General features: G+C 34.6%; 1 protein-coding gene across 5 annotated transcripts in view; it reads right to left on the bottom strand.

Annotated features, from left to right (window-relative positions):
- LOC145276824 (bactericidal permeability-increasing protein-like) overlaps positions 1–19,435 on the bottom strand; it is a 230,657-nt gene that overhangs the window by 97,397 nt on the left and 113,825 nt on the right. For 4 of the 5 annotated variants that reach the window (XR_013868035.1, XM_080128175.1, XM_080128173.1 and 1 more), the window contains exon 2: positions 6,595–6,682. Coding sequence is in view for 4 of the 5 variants with exons in the window: in XM_080128175.1 (XP_079984301.1) it covers positions 6,595–6,682 (88 nt within the window). In the remaining variant the exon portion in view is untranslated. Of the gene's footprint in view, positions 1–6,594; positions 6,683–12,125; positions 12,497–19,435 lie in introns of those variants that run through there. The other variant, XM_080128171.1, reaches the window with a different exon arrangement.

Below are 19,435 nucleotides of genomic sequence, written 5' to 3'. Positions count from 1 at the left end.
TCACGATAATCATTGCACCAGTGGGACAAAGCCGTTAAAAGTGCTGTGACATATCTAAATAAATAGATTTCTCTTTTACTCGATGTACGCATGCGCACAACGACGCTATGTCGATATGCTCGTCAAGGTGTCATTTCGTTCAAGTTTGAACCCCCTTTTTTTAGCGCCTTGGCAATTGTTTAAGCCGATTATATACCTCTAATATAAGTCTGCACCAAAAATGCAATCTTTTGAGCTATTGCAGGTTGTCCAACGATAATCCGTCTAGGAGGAGATACAATTTGAAAAACGGAGACAGACACACACACAGAGACTTAATGAGTTTCATATATTAGATTATTCCAGCATACTAAGATCCTCTCCCTTCATTTCAAAATGCATAAAATGTTATTAAATTAATAAATCATAGTACTGAAAATGTATTTATTGAAAAAATTAGCGCCAATATAACTATGAATACAAAATTACAATTGGTTATGAAACTATTCATAATTATTGGAAAAATTACACGCTAAAAAAACAAACTTACGTTAAAATTTATTAGAATGTCTACGTGAAGTTTTAATTTGATAAACACAAACAGGCGGGTAGTTGAAGAGAGGAGGAGGTTGGGAAAAACAGACTTGTTTTCCTTTTAGGTCTGTGCATCCGTACTTACCGACATGGAACGTTAGTATAAATTTTACCATTTTTTTATTAAGTTAATTTTCTATGTTCCACTTTTTCAATTTAATTTTTTTACTTTATTTTCCAAGATTGTAAGAACATTATCTTACGTTGATGATTATACGTTCGTCGTGCAATGGAAATATTAGAATATTACATAAAAAAGATTACGTTAAAAACGAACCGTAAAAACAGTAGAAATATTTTTTGCAATTGAACTTTTTTGTGGGAAAATATTAAACACGCAATGCTTATTTTAATGATAATATTGGTAGTTCGAGAAATTATTTTTCCAGTTATATCAGTTTCGTAAATACAGATATTAGGGGCTTTTTTCGTAACGTTCCTGTACAAACTAGTTTATTTTATTTTTATTTTTACAAATTACGATGCTTTGTTTACATAAAAAATGAAAAAAAAAATAAATTAATGCGTTTTTTATTTACTACTGAAAACCATAACATATGTTTAGTCCACTCAAATATGAGAGATGATGAAACGAGGTTCTGTCACGATTTCTCCTTTGCTTATGATCTTACAACTTGCTAACGACCCCTCCCGGTCAGTATGCATGTCCTCTAGACCCTTTGACAATAACTTGCCCTGAGCTATGTATATCCGGCCACTCGGTCGTATTAGTTAAGATAAAAACAAAATATGATGTCCTCAGATGTATCTCATTTATCGCTACTCTTTTGCTGACTGCGATAGCTTCCGTACATTCATACCAGATCGACCTCTGCGATCCATATTAAAAACATGAGCCCCTGACGGATTAGTTAATTGTAGGTATACACCGTTTCATACTCTTCAAATATGTTCAGCAAAAACCTAACAGCAAGCTGTGGTTCTCTCCAGAACGTGCTGCTGCCATTGCGCACAGAAATCACCTTGCCCATTGCTTCCAACGTAATAAATATACTGAGACTAAAATCGCTTAGGGGAATGACAGAAACCACTGTAAAAGAGAAATAAACAATGTGAGAGAGTTATATGCTCAGTCCGTTAAATCCAAAGAAATTGACCAACGGTTTTGTTTCCACCAGTTTTGGCAAATGGCAACTAGGGTGCAGAACAGAAACATGTTCTCTATCTCAACAATCATCAATGAACCTGGGGTAATCTCGTCAGCATCAGACAAAGCCAAACTCTTTGCCAATAACGCTGCTGCTAATTCTAACCTAATGCGACCAAGGTCGCCAAGATCCCGTATTTCCTCCAGTATCTGTAAACACGTCATGCAACGTACAAATATATGTGCGTGATGTTGCCAAGCTAATCGATAACCTTGATTTCTATAAAGCAACTGAATCTGACGGAATTCCGATTATAGTGCTGAGAAAGCTTAAATCAGAATTACCTCCTATACTTACAAAGCTACTTAGGCGTTGACTTAATTACTTCCTAGCACTCTGAAAACCCCCATCGGTATGTCTCGTATTTAGAAATTCATGTAATTGGTCATCTCCCTCTCAGTACAGACCAATAATTCTCCTGTGCGTTCTGAGTAAGTTGCTGGAGTCCGTGTTTAATAAAGAATTAGCCAATCACCTCAGCAAAAATAACCATCTTAGTGACATGCAATCAGGTTTCCGTTCTGCTAGATCAACAACAGATGTGCTAACGGTTTTATCACATAGTATTAAGAAATCTCTACACGGTCCCTTCTATGTAAAGTTTCCGGATTTGATATTTACTCCTAATCTTAAATGGAGCATTTACATCAAACCCGTTGCGCAGGTAGCTGGAAACATGGTGTGATTCTTCTACCGCTCCGGAAGATATCTCATGCTGATGCAATTCTTTAACTATATAAGTATAACACTTATGTCCAAATCACCATCCTGCTATGCTGAAGAGTCTGTTAACAACCGTGGCACTGAGATAGGTGCCACTTCCCTCCCTATGCAATTTATGAGTATGAATACATTTCAGAAGTCCCTAATTTTCCGTGGATGGTGGGTCAAACGGCCGCAGCGTTACCCGTTCCGTCAGGAACTCAGTGAAGCAATTTATTCTTTTCCGCAAGCCCCCTGGTCAGCTGGTATACTGCTTCAAATACCAGGGAAGGTAATCATCCTCTCCCTCCATCGAGGCAGTGAAGAAATGATGAAGGAACTTTAACCTCCTAGCATATTATAACTTGCACCCACAGGTCCTCATAACTTCAGTTACTGGATTTACGCTCTCTTCAGTGTAATGTACTTTAACCAAGCCGGAGTTTACATGAGTTCCTCAGGCCGACCTATATATATTTCGATTCATTCTGCGTCAACTTATCAGTGGGTTATTACAATGCATAAAGAGTTACCTGACTTTATCTCGATCTTGATGATCACGCCGATTACAACGTCAATTTACTCCTGTAATAGACAAAAAATAGTAAAAACACCTACTACTACTGGGTTTATTGCTCCCTTACGTTACGCATTCATATCTCTTGTCTGGTCGCCTGAACTGCACCTTGCAAATTAAATGCATTTTTAAAATTTTGTCACTTTGGACCTATTTTACCCAGCGGTTTAAACCCACATATAAAGTTTCCAAGAGTTCGATTACCTTATATATTAAGTTTCATGTCTATAGACCCAAAATGGCAAAGGATTTTGGTAGGAAAATTTATCGAAAAATGAAATCGGCGTAAGAACATTTAAATTAGAAATAAAAGAAAAAAAATAGATGGGAAGTAATTAAAAAGGGTGAGGACGAAAATCGATTCATATTGGTAAGTGAAGTTGTAAAAACATGGAAAATAGAAAAGGAAGCATGAAAGAGAAAGTAATAATTTAAATTAAAAATTTAAAGTAAATTAAAGAAAAGGTAAATTTAAGACATAATAGAAAATCTTTAGAATAGTAATCCGAGTCGGACGAAATTAGTTCAATAGAAATCGGTTGAAAAATAAACTTTAATGTGATAAATTTTTTCCAAAAATTTTAATGATAAATTAAAACGCTGATGAATAAAAGTTACATCGAAATTTACTTATGATCAGCTCAATAAGTATGAAATAGGAAAAAAAGAAAAACAATCTCTTTAGCTCATGGCATTTTGAAGATAAATGATTTTGATCAGAAAAGGATAAAAACCGGCACTAAATCATTATCAGCGAATACAGCATTAAAAGCGGGTTCAGAACAATTAGATTAGAAATAAAACAGCAAAAAATGAATGGGAACAATCAACATGAGTGAGGATGAAAATCGATGTGTATTCATATAGGAGGGTGTAAAAAATGAGTCATGGAAAAGGAAAATAAAAACGAGGATGTAAAACTAATCTGTAGTGTTTTCTTCTTCAGGGCAACAATGTTATCGTCCCAACATATATATATATATATATATATATATATATATATATATATATATATATATATATATATATATATAAAGAGTACAGATTATTTTTAAATTATAATGTTCTGAAGCCGGTTTTAGTTTGTCATACATGTTTTGGAGAGGGGTTCGGGCAATCTCATTGTCTTCGTTTGATTTCCCGGACACCTCCCCATAACTCTATTATAGGTTCCTTTATTCCTGGGATTTACTTACTGTATTCTTTTTTTATTCTAGAAACATCTGCATAACATACCATTATAGTGTTATAATGGAGGTTTTTCTCTCCTTACAATGAGAAGCATTAAGATTCAAAATACTCTGGCCTTATTATATCATCACAAATATGAGCTTATAAAATAATCACTGACATGATGAGTTGATAAGATTTATGTAACTGTTATTCCACATATTCTTAATTCATACACACAGGCCCTGTCGAGATAATCTTGTGAGTGTGACTTCGTTTTCACACCCCATAGCCGGGAGGTTATTTCGTCGGTCGCAAAAGAATAGGGAAGTATGGAGCATTAATGTAATTCGCCAAGACTCATTCCATTTCTCAGCCGGCAAGCATGGGGTTAGAACGCCCCCTTTCCTCAGCGATTAGTTAAGGCTAGTAAGCTCTTTAATGGTTAAATGGGTAAAAGGTTAAATGTTATGAATTATCTCTTTTAAATTATACTATATTGTTAATATCTTATTTAAAATAAAATAGTTAAGGTTCCCTTATATATATTACAATTTATGTTGTGTGTTGTTAAATCGTCTTTGAACACTCAAACGGGGTCTGCTACCCTTTTCTGTTAGAACCCAAGAGGAAGATATCATCATCACGGAATGGAGGAGCACCCGAAAAAAACACACTTAATTTGAAAAAAAAAACTTAAAGTGTTCCATGGATCCATCACTATACTCATAATGCTATATGGGTCAATCACTTCAGTGTAATAATTTGGTGCCCTAAAAGTAAAGAAGATACCAATACACCGTTTACATTTCCATGTGCCTGTCGCTTGATATCGTGTCTAACACCACGGTAGCTGTTTTCGTCAACCAAGTAACTCTCTCCCGGTAAACGACGGTGGCATATTGTTGCCTTTAAATTAATATACATCCTGAGGTACCACAACATCTGTCATAATCACTAAACGACTACCAATAGAATCATATTTAGGTCTGAAAACGAATAAACTCCCTGAAAAAATAAAACAGCAAACGAAAACCAACGGCGGTCATCATCTTTCAAAATACGTGTAAGAACTCCCGTAACAGATCAGCAGATGTGAACTCTGGCCTTGTAAATCTGCAATGGTTGTGATCGTCCTCTATTGTGAGTTATTTACAGAATCTTTCCGCGTCCACAGGCGTCGATGCCGATTCCAAATGCCGGCGTCCGCTGAAAAGATATTAGCTCGTATTGCAGATCAAAAGTAAAAAAAAACAGGGTTTTCTAATCTAAAAAAGTTAATTCACGAAATTATAGGTTTTTTACATATGTGCAATTGTTCAGTTCGATTACACAAGAAAACAGCCCGAAATCCTATTCCTAGTTCTCCACGATAGTGGCTGTGATGGGAAAAGAAGGTGGGTGGTGTTGTAATTTTCTCAAACAATAAAATATATGCCTGTTCTACAAAAAGACAATAAATCCATTCCTTCGGCACACAAATAATGCTTAACAGACAATATCAGCATAATAACCCGGCCTTACTCAGTCTTTAGGAAGTCTCAATCTCCCCAATTGGGGGCGATATTGCTCCCTGAGGCTGTCATTTCATATACGTAGTAATCAACCCTGTTTAAAACCCACGGTTAAACAATCACAAGGAAGCTTTGTAGCCCAGAAAAATATTTCAATAACAAAATAATGCTAGACGATCCTAAATATTAAAATCCACGATTAACAAAAAATAAAATGTTCAGCATTCTACTGACTGCAAGTAAAGCAGATTTTGCACACACGCACATATACTAAGAAATTAAGGAACCTGTTTAAAATTTCCCATCAGATGAATATGAGAAAAAATATATGAAATTATCAAGTAATTTTTAAAATGTCTCCTTCATTGAGAAAAATTATATTTTATTTAAAAAAAACATTTTTATTAAATACAAACGGTCTTAAAGCAAAACCCCATTCACATCTTCAAAGTTTAATATATTATATAGAACAATCCAAAAACAAGTGAAACTAATGAAAATAAAAATCGAATAAATTACAATTTTTTAATAAAAAATGAAATCAAACAAGAGACTATTATAGAGAAAAAAACTTTGACCCATTATTCTCAAACAAACTTGATCTAGGTTTAGTATGAATTTGAAAATATGTTTATTTAAAAATTGGACCTATTGTAATTTATTCAGTTTTTCTTTTCCTAATTTGTTCTCATATACATGTGTTTGAGAAACTGTACAATTATGTACATGTATGTTATCTGTGGATCTATATGTGAAACAGTATGATGCTGCAGAGAAAAAAAATAGAGAAAATATTAGTGCAGTGTATGTACTTTAATATATACGTAGTAGCAATGGAAATATTATTTAAACAATTAGAATCACCAAATTATTGTAAAAATTATATTACTTCAATAATCTGTAAACACCATCTGAATATGTTTGAAAGGTATAGCTTTTAAACTCTGTGTACATTTTCATCAAACACATTTCATTGACTGAAAAAGAAAAGAAATTGATATTATCAAACAAGAAAATAAGTAAAACAACAAAGGATATGTGTATTTAGTATACACAGTAAACAATGACCATAATAAATAAACTTTAGTTTAACGGATAAACCACCATTTTAATTGCGATTTCTCGAAGCAAATTTTATCGAAAATATAAGCTATTAGAATTTTATTTCGAGCAACTTCGAGCAAGGGGTGCCCAAATGAAGAAATAAATATGTGTTCGCTTAATGCATACATATCGAAGTGTCTATTCACTATCTGGGATAATGGCAGCGCTCACTTATTTCATTTAAGATGTATTTAGCAAAAATATTTCAATCCTCGGAACACATACATTACTTGTCCTTTCCACATTTTCCATAGTTTCTGACCTGTTCAGTCTCAAAGTGCCTTTATTTTGTTAAGGTAATACTAAAATCAATGACCACACTTTATTATGTATGCATATATATATATATATATGTATATGTATATATATATATAAACAATGATCTGAAACGTGTAAATTCTTTCAGATTACAGATTGCATTATACTGTAAAATCAGACTTTATATAAATTTTACCATCAATATTTATTTTTAAAATTCCCAACTAGGTAAACACGTATATATGTTATAGAGTAATAGTAGAAATGAAATTTTGTAAATTATAAAAATTATAAGAAATTATATATACATATATATATATATATATATATATATATATATATATGTGTGTGTGTGTGTTTATATATATATATATAATGTGTGTCTGCTTTGTATATATATATATATATATATATATATATATATATATATATATATATATATATATATAAATCGACTCTGGAACACCATGTGCATTAGTAAATCTGTCTACTGTCTAGAATTGTATATTTTAGACTTTGTGCAAGAAAACAGGGCAATTTTGACTGCCTGCTTCCCTTGCGGTACCCAATAGTTACGACGTCTCAATTCAGTTAAGTCAGACCCTTTACCCAGATTGGAACAATTAAGATGCCAATCTAATATCACAAGTCGGGTTATATGATGGTTCTTGCTCAGCAACAAGAAATTCTTAACTTCATAAGAAAACGGAGAAGGCCCGTCCAACCGTCAGCACGAGCGGATCAACCCTTCCTCATCGAGAAAAAGATCAAGTGGCTGAACCCAATAAGGTTCAGGATTTACCATAGGAGTCAGTTGGTAATTCAACTCAGTAGAAAATTTCTACTGTTGAGAGCTTTTTATAAAGTAAATTGCTACTGTCCTGTTGTAGTTGCCTTTCTTTTACCTCATCAAGCCAATGAATTGGAAGAACAAAGAAGTTGCCCTCAACAAACGGGTAAACGTTGAGAATCGCCGCATGGATATCACCGAAGTACTCTCCTCATCCATAATTACAGCAAAATTTGTTGACTAACGAATAATCTGCTGGCACCTATCATCAATGCAGGGAAACTCTTGCTCCGGCTTATTCAAGACCCCGCCGCACAATCAAGAAGGACCATGGTACCAAAGTCGATGTTGTCTCGGAACTTCCTTATCGTTAATCCACGAGTGATTAAGTCAGCCGGGTTTTCTGTGGTAGAAACATATCTGAAGGTTGGCCTGATGCCGTAGTTCGTTTCCAAATCATGGGTCATTAGCAAAACAAACTTCAGCCTGTTTCTAGCAAATATATTTTGCTAATCTTGGTTCCTGACAAAATCCATAACAGTACTACTTGTGCATCTGTTACCACACACAACCTAGTTGTCAGCATAAAATCGGTTCTTCATCGCAACTCGACATTCACGAAAAGGATACTGGGCTGCATGGAACTTCAGGATTCTCCACAATATAAAGGGATCCGAGGTGAATCCGAAAATCAGAGTAAGATAGTGGAAACATCGAAGGCGATTACCATCCTTAACAACAAACAGAACCTGTTCTTGTTCTGCTTCTAGTGCAAGGCGAACCATTAAGAAAGCTTTTCTGGTGTCCGCATGCAAGACAAATTTATTCGATCTAAAATTCATCAGCAAGTACAACATATCTTCTGTCATATTCACACCAGAGTAAGCAGCCTCGTTAAGAGAACCAGAGCCACCGACCTTCAAGATACAGTTAAATACTGGCTTTATCTTAGTAGTAGCTGCTGGATCTGCCTTAAAAATGGATCGATGAGGTATCCAGATATACTCCCCAAATATTTGAGGATCTACATTTATTTCCTCAATGATACCCTCCTGTTGCTGCTGAAGGAACACATTTACATACACTTGGTGCAACACTTTTTCTCTAGGTTCGTAAACAGCGACCCAAAATGTGCAAGGCAATTGCATGATTAGAAGGTATAAGAGCCAGTTTATCTGCATGCCACATTAACTGGACGTGATATCTCCACTCCCTTAAGATTATAGATTCCTTAAACCGCTGCATCATACTCTGATCATATCCTGAAATATCTTCTCTGTCCTGAATGCCCAAGGACTCAATCATGAACATTTTCTCCAATCCTCTGTCGACATTGCTGAAGGGAAAACATCCACCCAGGGGTTTACATAGGTAGGATCAGCTGTTTTTATTTAAAAAAAAAAACATTTTCTCCTAGGAAAGAGGAGGGTGTTTTTCATTATTATTCCACCGTGCGATTGAATAAAAAAAAATTGGCGGGAAACTTGAATTTCACCTGAAAAGTCTATTTACAAATAGCGTTGTACCAAAAGTGTATAAGCACCAAATTTTAAAGTAGATATTTATCTCGGGTGCATATGATGGCAAAACGCGATACAATCTGCTATCATATGCATCTGAGTAGGTAGAAGTACAAATTAGTTACTAAACAACCCTCCTATGCAAAGAATGACTTTAAAAATAATAGTAATAATATTAAGCACTGTACAAAAATGCAGATGTACCCAACAACACTTACTCTAGCATTATTCCATTTTTTTATTTGTTACACAACTTGCATAGCTTAAATTTAAATGTAACCGCGTAGTAACATTTTCAATACTGTGATTAAATTTAACCCATTAAAGTTTAGTGGACGGATTGATTTAAACCAAACTTAAGTGCTTAGGCATTTTTGATATCGCACTATTTGTAAGTAGTTTTTTCAAGTAAAAATCAAGTTTCACGATATTTTAAATAATCATTTTTTTAGAATTCGTTTTTTGGTAATTCAAATTATATTACCGAGAACAAAGATTATCAAGAAAAAGTGTTTATATTTTCTCAACATAATAATAGTTATTTTATGTATAATTTTATTTACAAATTTAAAGTAAGTCAAATAAATAACGAGATTTAATACACAGGTTAACTGAGGTACGCGGAGTTGCCCGGGTGTATAGAGGTCTATTAAGGAACCAAGGGGGTGGAAGAAAGTGTTTAAAAAAAGTGATATAGTAGCGGGGTTTCCCGGCATTGCTTGGTCGAGTAAGGAACCTCGGGGAGGGGGTTATAAGAATAATTAATAGTACCGGGTGGACGAAACAAGAGAAGGCAATTTGGGTGGATAAGAAAAAAGTGGTAGAAGGCAGGCAAACTTGAACCCGTAACGCGAAGGAGGAAAAAACGTGCGCCTTCACCGATGGCTCCATCGTCTGACCAGAAGTGCGGAATGTTGAAATTAAGAGAAGTCAATCAAACCGATGGCATAACCTGCAAAAATAGAGAAGAAAAAGAAAACGGCCCCTCTTTGTAGAAAACTGCCTTGATATGGGTAGAGGAATTAATGTTTTTGGCCAATTTTTTATACAGGTCGTCCGAAAGGTCGATCTTTAAAACGATTATTATATTCTGAGGATCCGTCGCCTCTGTCGAAAGTGCCCGGTGGACATACAACCATACACACACATTGTGTATTTTATATATTAGATAACAATAACGATATTTTAATCATTGGATCTTTTTAGCTATAAAATGTTGAATTTCTTATGAACCTACATTTGTTTTGTTTAGTTTTTGTAACATGAAATTTGAGGTGTATAAAACCTAAAATAAAATATTCCCTCTAATATATTTAGCAAAACCTTCTTTGAATATGTAAATGTATTTAATATTGAATAAATATTTTAAAAATTCAAGCAAATACGACTATTATTTAGTTTTTCTAGATTTGTTAAACATGGGTATAACTATAGTTTCACAAACGTTATTACATAGAAACTTTGTTTTAAAGCGCCGATACTTTAAACACGATATTTGTCTCGCATTTCAATTATTTTTGTATGCTTAAAAATATTAGCAGTTTATTTAAAGCTTCTCCTTTGAAATGGTAAAAAAGGGGACGGTAATATTAAATTACAGTTACATGGTGTTAGATGCGGGGATGTTTAAAATCTAGCGCACGTTGGAGGTACCTTTTATACACTTATTAAAAAGTAAAACAACTGATTGGGCTATTCTGACATTAAAAAAAAACACGTTAATTTTCTTCTATCTTGTCACAGTTAATATTTAACACATTGATTATTTAAAATATCATGTGTTTTAAGTTAAACATAGATATCGTTCTCGGAAGCAAATATTTCAGGTGCTCCGTTTTATCTGAAAATATTTAAAACATTGTTCAACAAAACTAAGCTAATGGTTTAATTCTTCAGTAGACAAACTCCTATTTACATTACACAAGTTATCGGTGTCCATCGAACGAATCACTTGCAGTGATTGTTTATTTAAAGAAGTCATTTCGAGGGTGTTAACGTCGTGACACAGTAGGTTAAAACGTGCCCCTTCTTCGCAACTCTTTTTTTAAACTTTCGATGCACCTTCGATCCTGACTTCTGCGAATAATTTTTGGATTTTTTTTTTCATTTTTTATTTTTAGATAAAAAGCTTGGATTACTTCTTTTCTATAAGTTTTGGAAAAAGCAAATAGATCTAAAACAGAAAATATATTGTTTCTTCTTATTAAACTATTGGTTGGTATTTAAGGAAAACGTTGTTTAAGGGAAAGGATAGTATTGCCACAAAACTCCAGTCTTGCCAACAAAAATACCTTGCAATAAGCTGTATCCTTAATCATACCCTGAAAATACTCTGTCTCATCAAGCAAATTTTGTGATAACACCACCGCAAACACAAAATGGGGGGGGGTCTATTTCGAAATCCCATTTATTACATGAGGAGGTTTGGTATTCGTCAACAACGGCCGTATTTTAAATTTTTACGCAGAAGGTTGATGTATGCTACCATCGGGAAGCGCCAGTTTACAGTTACTGCTCGTTTAATATCTAAATATATATATATATATATATATATATGCATGTATATATATATACATATATGCATGTATATATATATATATATATATATACATATATATATACATGTATATATATATATATATATATGCCGAATTTTGTATATTTGTAGACATAAGTTGTCGAGCATAGATGGCAAATATGAAAATCTTGTTTAAATTTGTTATTATACATGAAATAAAAGATGCTTACCGTAGTTGAGGCCTGTTTTCCCCATTCGAACTTGCATACCTGGATTTTCCTGGCAAATACTGATGTGAAGTATGAAACACACAATAGTCGCTAATAGCGTTGAGATCAAATATTTTGAGCGTGCCATTATACAGGAATCTTCGAGTTTTTTCTCTTAGCCTTCTGTAAAATGTTTATGATTCCTGACAAAACATCCACTTTTAATATAAGTCAATAATCAAGCAAACCATGGTATATTGCATTGTAACCAGTAAGTATAAGGTCTTAATAATTTATTCATAACGCATTACATATTCCTGAGTTCAAAGCAAATAACCAGTTGTTTATTTCTGATTTTTAAAAATATTTATGCCCCAGCTTCTTCTGTTTTCGTGTAAAAAAAAAATCTTGCCCGAATTCATTTATATGTTTTGCACGTTTGTGGATTTGTTCAATGGACAAAACTCATCGTCGAAAGTGTCTGTTAACATAGAATACTACGTGATGAGATTTACAAATCTTAGGAGAGGAATATAATCATGGGCATATACACTAGTGATACCTGTACTTCGTTATGTCACAGAGACTACAACTTATTGTACGTAGATTTTATTCGAAATATAAATAGGCGATTTTTTTCGCCCACGAACACGAATAAAAAGAAACAACTTTTAACAAAAATCGGCTGGCGGATTTTAAACTATATTTCAACGTTATAATGTGCATCTCTCTCTTTCTCTGTCTGTCTGTCTGTCTGTTTCTCTCTCTCTTTCACTCTCTCTCTCTATCTATCTATCTATCTATCCGTATATATATATATATATATATATATATATATATAACTACTTCATTTACTCACATAAATTTAATATACGAAAGTATAGATTTATGCGTAAACTTTAAGTATTTACTTCAAAAGTGCTCAATACGTAGGTAGAGCTAGTTAGTAATTTATAAAATATATATGGCGATTAAGCTACACTGAATATTCTGAGTTTCATCCACTATAGGATTCGTTAGGCTTATGCGCGAATTCTGTGGTTGTTTCTTGTTTTTATATATGTTGAGGATTTTTTAGTTAGCCAATCAGCTTTCTAGTATCCACCGCGCCCCTTCCTATCAGCCAATGGGCATGCATTTTATCGAACAAAGGATCTGTTTTAGAACAAGGTTAGTGGTTTAAGGTAGACGTTTTTCTTTTTTTATGTATAAATATACCTATGTGTACACACATACATGCACATATACATATATATATATACATATATGTGTGATCATTTATGTATATTCATGTTTATTTAATTTATTTATTTGTTTGTTTTCTATTGTTATTGTTAGTTTTAAAGCTATTTTGTATCGCTATCCTAGAGTAAGTTTTATTTTGTGAACACAGTTGTTTGCTATTTCTCGTCTACAGTTTAATAGATCTTGGGGTTCTTTAAAGTACAAGATAGCAAATTTTTCATGGAGGCATAATTTACATGGGTCGTCTAAATGTCTGCACATGGTAGCTTGTCTTATTATTTTCCATTCGACTACCGGCGAATGTCCGCTTTCTTTGAGTTCCCAGTATTTATTCACTAGTGTTGTTGTTATACGGTGTTTTTTTAATTTTATTTAATAAAAGTGCATTCAAAAATAAAAAAACGCCTTTGAGATGTCTAATTTTTTTAGTATATCGCGGACATAAAAAGGGGTGATTTTTTACATCATCTAATGTGGCTTCAGTCCGCGTAGGGAAATTTGGGAGGGAGTTGTTTGTTGGCATTAAGGTGGACTTGGAGGCGAATCACCAGAATAGCAGTTTGGTTTTCTCCGTTACTGATCATCCAACCTTGTGGTTGTTGTTCAGTGGAGGAATTAATGACTGCTCTTTATTCACTACATTATTATTGATATTTCAGAAATCATAAGTTCCTATCTTTTGCGATTCTATGCGTTCCCTGATACTTCCCACATGCTTTCTTTTGTTTGTTGTTATTTTTCTCTTACAACGATTTCGAGCATCTACGAATTTTTGCCAGTTGTATTTGACTTATAACGTACTAACTGTGGCTTGCATGCCTAATCTCTAGTGAACCATAGAAATAGATCTAGAAAGGAAGCCTGATGAGGTTCACAAGCTGGTAGGCGGCTTGGCGAACTTACTGTCTGTGTGAGGGGAAGGGCTATTGAGAAGCTATAAGTAGAGCGTCCAGCTGCATCTGTGTAACCTGAGGAACCAAGCCAATTTTTTTATGGTGGACATTAAAGTCGTTATTTGGGCGTTACTATCTAATGAGAGTGATGCATCTATACAATTAGAGACATGATCGATATAGGGTACAATCTTGACTTGAGAAAGAACGGCAGAGAAAATATAAGCAACTAACGCAGTGATTAAATGTTAGTAGAAAGCAAATAAAATTCAACAGATTTTTCATCAGATCTAGGTTTTTCTCTCTAGTTTTAGGGAGGGTGCTACAAATATTAACTATCAGTGCAAATATATATCCTAGTCTTTACCGCAATGTGGGAAGTATCCTGTTATGGTAAAGTAGTTAGAGGGGATTAAAGAGTATACGTTTGTTTGATTTTATGCTAAGATACTCGGGGAGTTTACTAAAAGGTAAGACTCTACATCATCTAGATTACCTCTAACCCCACTTATATGTGTGAAAGCTAGCCTCAAAAGTGGAGAAGAATTGGTTTTGTTTAGGTGGTTGTCTGGTTTTATCATATTTTTTGGGTTGTCATTTCAGTACGTCTTTGTTTTATGTCAGGTTGGGAGAAGAGTGTTGAGCAAAGTGGGCCTGTTTTGACGCCAAGTATACACACGCAGTGGTCCATTAGCCGAGCCCTGTGTAGAAAGTGTTGTCTCCTGAAAGCCCACTAGATATACCAGCAGAGTCCCTTTCCATGCGCGACATGGCACTACAAATATATTGATATAATACAACTGATGATAGAGCAGTCAGTCTAAGCGATACCAAAAGGGTTGGAAATGAGGTTAAAAATGCACTATAAATACATATAAAAACAGGAACTAAGTTTATAGAATAATTAAAAATAACAAAGGGATAAAAGAAAATTACAATTAAATTTTATTATGTTATCAGTTCAAAATGGACTACAATATTTCGAGATAGGGAAACCTCTTTAGAATATAGAATTTCGAAGTAAAACGCTTATCATCAGAAGAGGGGAGTTAAGGCACATATTATACAGAGAAGAAAACATTTAAAGATAATATTGCCTTTATGGAAAGAGGTTAAAAGGAAACACAAGAAGCTGCACTGAGACTAAAACCGATTTCAGGACTGCCAGCAATTACTGGAAAAGAGTAATAAAGAATGCGAGAGAGTTGTGTGCTCTGTCCGTTAAATTAAAAGTAGATAGGATGCGACTTGGTTGCCACCAGTCTTGGCTAATAGCAAACACGATCCTTATCAGAATAATGTGCTATATCCCAACTATGAGCAATTAACCAGAGCCAAACTCTTTGGCAAGAACTATGCGATCAAGGCTGTCAACCTCCGTATTTCCTCTTTTATCAGACATCACGCTATGCGACATATAAATATATGTGCGTGATGTTGCCAAGCTAATCAAAAACATTGATTCTTGTAAAGTAACTGGCCTAATGGCTTTCCAATTATAGTGCTGAAAAGTTTCAACCAGAACTAGTTCCCATACTTACAAAGCTGTATAAGCATTGTCTTAAAGAGAATTGCTTCCCAACACTCTTGAAAATCTCATAAGTATGTCCTGTATTAACGAATTCAGGTGGCTGGTCATCTTAATCTCAGTATAGAATAATAAGTAAGTTGCTTATTCATAGACATTTATGCTGATGACATCCCCATCTATGGAAACACACTAAAGGCCATGTTCTCTCTGATTCTCTGGTCTGATCTGGAGCACGTGGTATCATGGAAAGGAAGTGTCTGGTTAATTTTAATGCATCTAAAACCAAGCTTCAGTCTTTATATCATCAACACCATGACCCCCTATCTGGAATGAATTGAAATGAATGGCTCTCGTTTTTAGGAGGCTCCATTTTCTGGCCTAGAAAAATTGTGGGATCCTTCTTGTTATCCAGTAGATATCTAACTACTGATGCAGTTCACTACCTAAGTAAGAGCCAGGTACATCCAAAGATGGAGTACTATTGCCACATCTGGGCAGGAGCTGCTACAAAACTCTTATGAAAATGTGACTCCTACATAAAACAGCTAAAAGGGCTATAGTGCCATGGGTTGCTTTTTATTGAGTTATGCCCGTTGATTTTTTTTTTTTTTTTTTGGTGGGGGGTGAGATTGTAATTCCGGATCGATCCCGGACTAATCCACTCGCAAAATTCAATTTGATTCAGGAATTGGATACCTTTCAGATTACAATCCGATTGTTATCCAATGTAATCCACAGCGATCCCACCCAAAGACAGAACTTTCATTGTTCCTGTGTGACCTCACAACCAAAATGAAAACAGCTGTCCAGACAAGATTTTCAGTGATACGATAGACCGAAATATCTTGATGAAGGACAAGCATTACAGTACAGTACAAAATATGATATATCTCCAAACATAAACACAAACGATACAAAAATCGCTTAGTTGTGCAAACCACTGCTTAGAAAGCAATTAAGCAATTGTTTATTTTTTTTACAAATGAGTCAGCACTTAATAAGGAGCAGAGACCACTCGATGATGACGTCGAAAGAGTTGTAATCGTTACAAGTGTAGATTCGATTACTTAAAGAGGAACGGCTCATCAAGAACGTATACATTAGACTTGAAGACGACCATATTGTAGTTAGCTGGAACGCAGATAAAAAGAAGAGTGCACTTCTAAGAAAGAAGGTTTGTTCATGGTATCTACGTTTAGGTTTAGTCACAGATAAAGAGTGGGCAAATTATTGATAGTGTTTACAATCAAACGAGTTTTTTCTCGTGAGGTTTTGGCGAGGGGGTCCATAGATTAGAGCTCAGCCGAACACTTGCGATGAAAATAAAATATAAAATAGAGAAAAAAATAGACACAGACTCACAATGTCTCTTCTGTGAGTAAGAGGTTGCCGGGAAGAGAAAATAGCATCCCCCACTAGGCTACGAAATCTATTCTGAACTCTGTTAAGGCAGAATAAGGCCTTCCTTGCAGTTCCTGCCCAGATGAGGGACTCCAGCTTTAATACTATGAACTTTTGAAATCTGCCCATCAACCACTACTCTTATGAACCTACATGAGGCACAGGAGACTTATTAGTCTGTACAAAGAGTGAGATGAGCGATCACCCGAATTCTTAAATACAGGGCATACTGATAGGATTTTCCAGGGTGTTAGGAAGTCATTCTCTTTAAGACAACGCTTAAACAGTTTTGTAAGTATGGGAGCCAGTACTGATTGAAGCTTTTTCAGCATTACAATTGGAATGCAGTCTGAGCCAGTTGCTTTACTGGAACCAAGGTTTTAGATTAGCTTGGCCACATCAGGCAGAGACATTTGTATGTCGCATAGCGTGTTTTCAGGAGAAATATAGGGGATTGGCGACCTTGATTGCATAGAGTAGACTTAGCTGCAAAGTGCTTAGCAAGCAGTTTGGCTTTGTCTTGTGCTGACGAGATTACCTAAGGTCGATTGATGATAGTTGGGATAGAGCACACACTTCTGTTCAAGATTCTGCTTGCTATTTAGCAAAACTGGTGGCAATCAAGCCGCTGCTCAGCTACTTTGGACTTGACGGACTGAGCATACACTTCTCTCGCGTCCTTCATTACTATTTGACAGGTGTTGCTGGCAGTCCAAAAGCATTTCTAGTTTCAGTACATATGTTACTTTAGAAGAAATGGAACCAGTGATTTCTGCGTGCAATGGCAACAGCACATCTCTGAGAGCATCACAGATGGCTGTTAGTTTTTGCTGGAATTTTTTCGAGGGTATGAAACGGTTTATACCTACAATTAACCATTCCGTCAGGTCTGATACTATAGAGAACATATCCTTTTTAAACATGAAACGCAGAAGTAGATTAGATATAAATGAACTGAAACTATCCCAGTCAGCCATAGAATATCGATATACCGTACGATTGAGAGCTACGTTTGGGGACTTATTACATTTCGTTTTTATTTTAGCTGATACAACAGTGGTTAGAAGATGCCAGTGGAGAAAGAACAGAAGATGAACATAGCTCAGGGTAAGTTGTGAGAAAAAGATCTAGGAGACTTACATAGTGACTGTCAGTATCGGGTACAGGCGTGTTTCGCAAACAATCTGAGTGAGATCATAAGCAATTGGGAAATCGTGACAGAACCTCCCCTCATCATATGTCTTGTTTGAGTGGATTAACCGTTCCACATTGTGAACATTGAGATCTCCACAGACGTGAATGTTAGCCAAAGGGTAAGCAATTAGGATGTGGTCAATTTTCTCAGACATTCCCTTAAAAAACACATAGGACCCTATTTGTGTACAGACACAAGCATGAGAGTAATAATAATATTAGTACCATTGGATAAAGCCTTGACTGGTGCAGAAATTTGTCTTTATTTATTAAAAAAATGGATGAGTTTATTTAGAATGTTTTATACTGATTTTGTCTGTAACATATATCTTCTATTACATGTTTTCTTGCCATATTCAGGGGGCTGGTCTATTTGTATATCTATCAGTTTGTTCATCTAAACATACAACCAGGCCACAAAGCTGATGTATCTCTGTTCGGTGTTAAGTCTGGTGTTTAGTTTGAGAAATTATATGTAATTCAAAATATTAAGTACATGGTAATAAACTGGAGCAGAATTCATAAAGGAACTTTTTTTACTAAAATAGAATTTTAAAGTAATTATGTCGTAATTTTTAATTACCTTTGCCGATCTCTACGCGGTGTAATACCCGATACTTTTCATCATCAACAACAATAACAGAATGCAAAGTCTCTTTATCTACTCGTCTATACACCCGTCTGTATATACACCCCCGTTAATCCCTTCGTCTGTTCAAGGGACTATTTCAAAAATTGCTTTAGTTTAATACTATTCTTACAAGTACTTTTATATTTATACTATTTTAATATTGATTTAGTTAATCATTATTTGTAAACGTTGTTTTATACTTTAATACTATTTTATACGTTGCTTTACTTTATGATTAGTCGTAAACGTTGCTTTAATTTAATACGTTTTTTAAACGTAGCTTTAGTTTTTTACTATTTTTGGAAGTTGATTTAGTGTTATACTATTTTAGAACGTAGCTTTAGTTTTATAATATTATTAAACGTTGTTTTAGTTTGATACTATATTTAACGTTCTGTTAGTTTAATACTATTTTAAAACGCTGCTTCAGTTTAAT

The sequence above is a fragment of the Euprymna scolopes genome, chromosome 5 (assembly GCF_053919585.1).
Source record: "Euprymna scolopes isolate OS-2025 chromosome 5, ASM5391958v1, whole genome shotgun sequence".
Taxonomy (NCBI): Eukaryota; Metazoa; Mollusca; class Cephalopoda; order Sepiida; family Sepiolidae; genus Euprymna; species Euprymna scolopes.
Note: the sequence above shows the minus strand (reverse complement) of the source record. Positions and strands in the feature narration are given on the sequence as shown.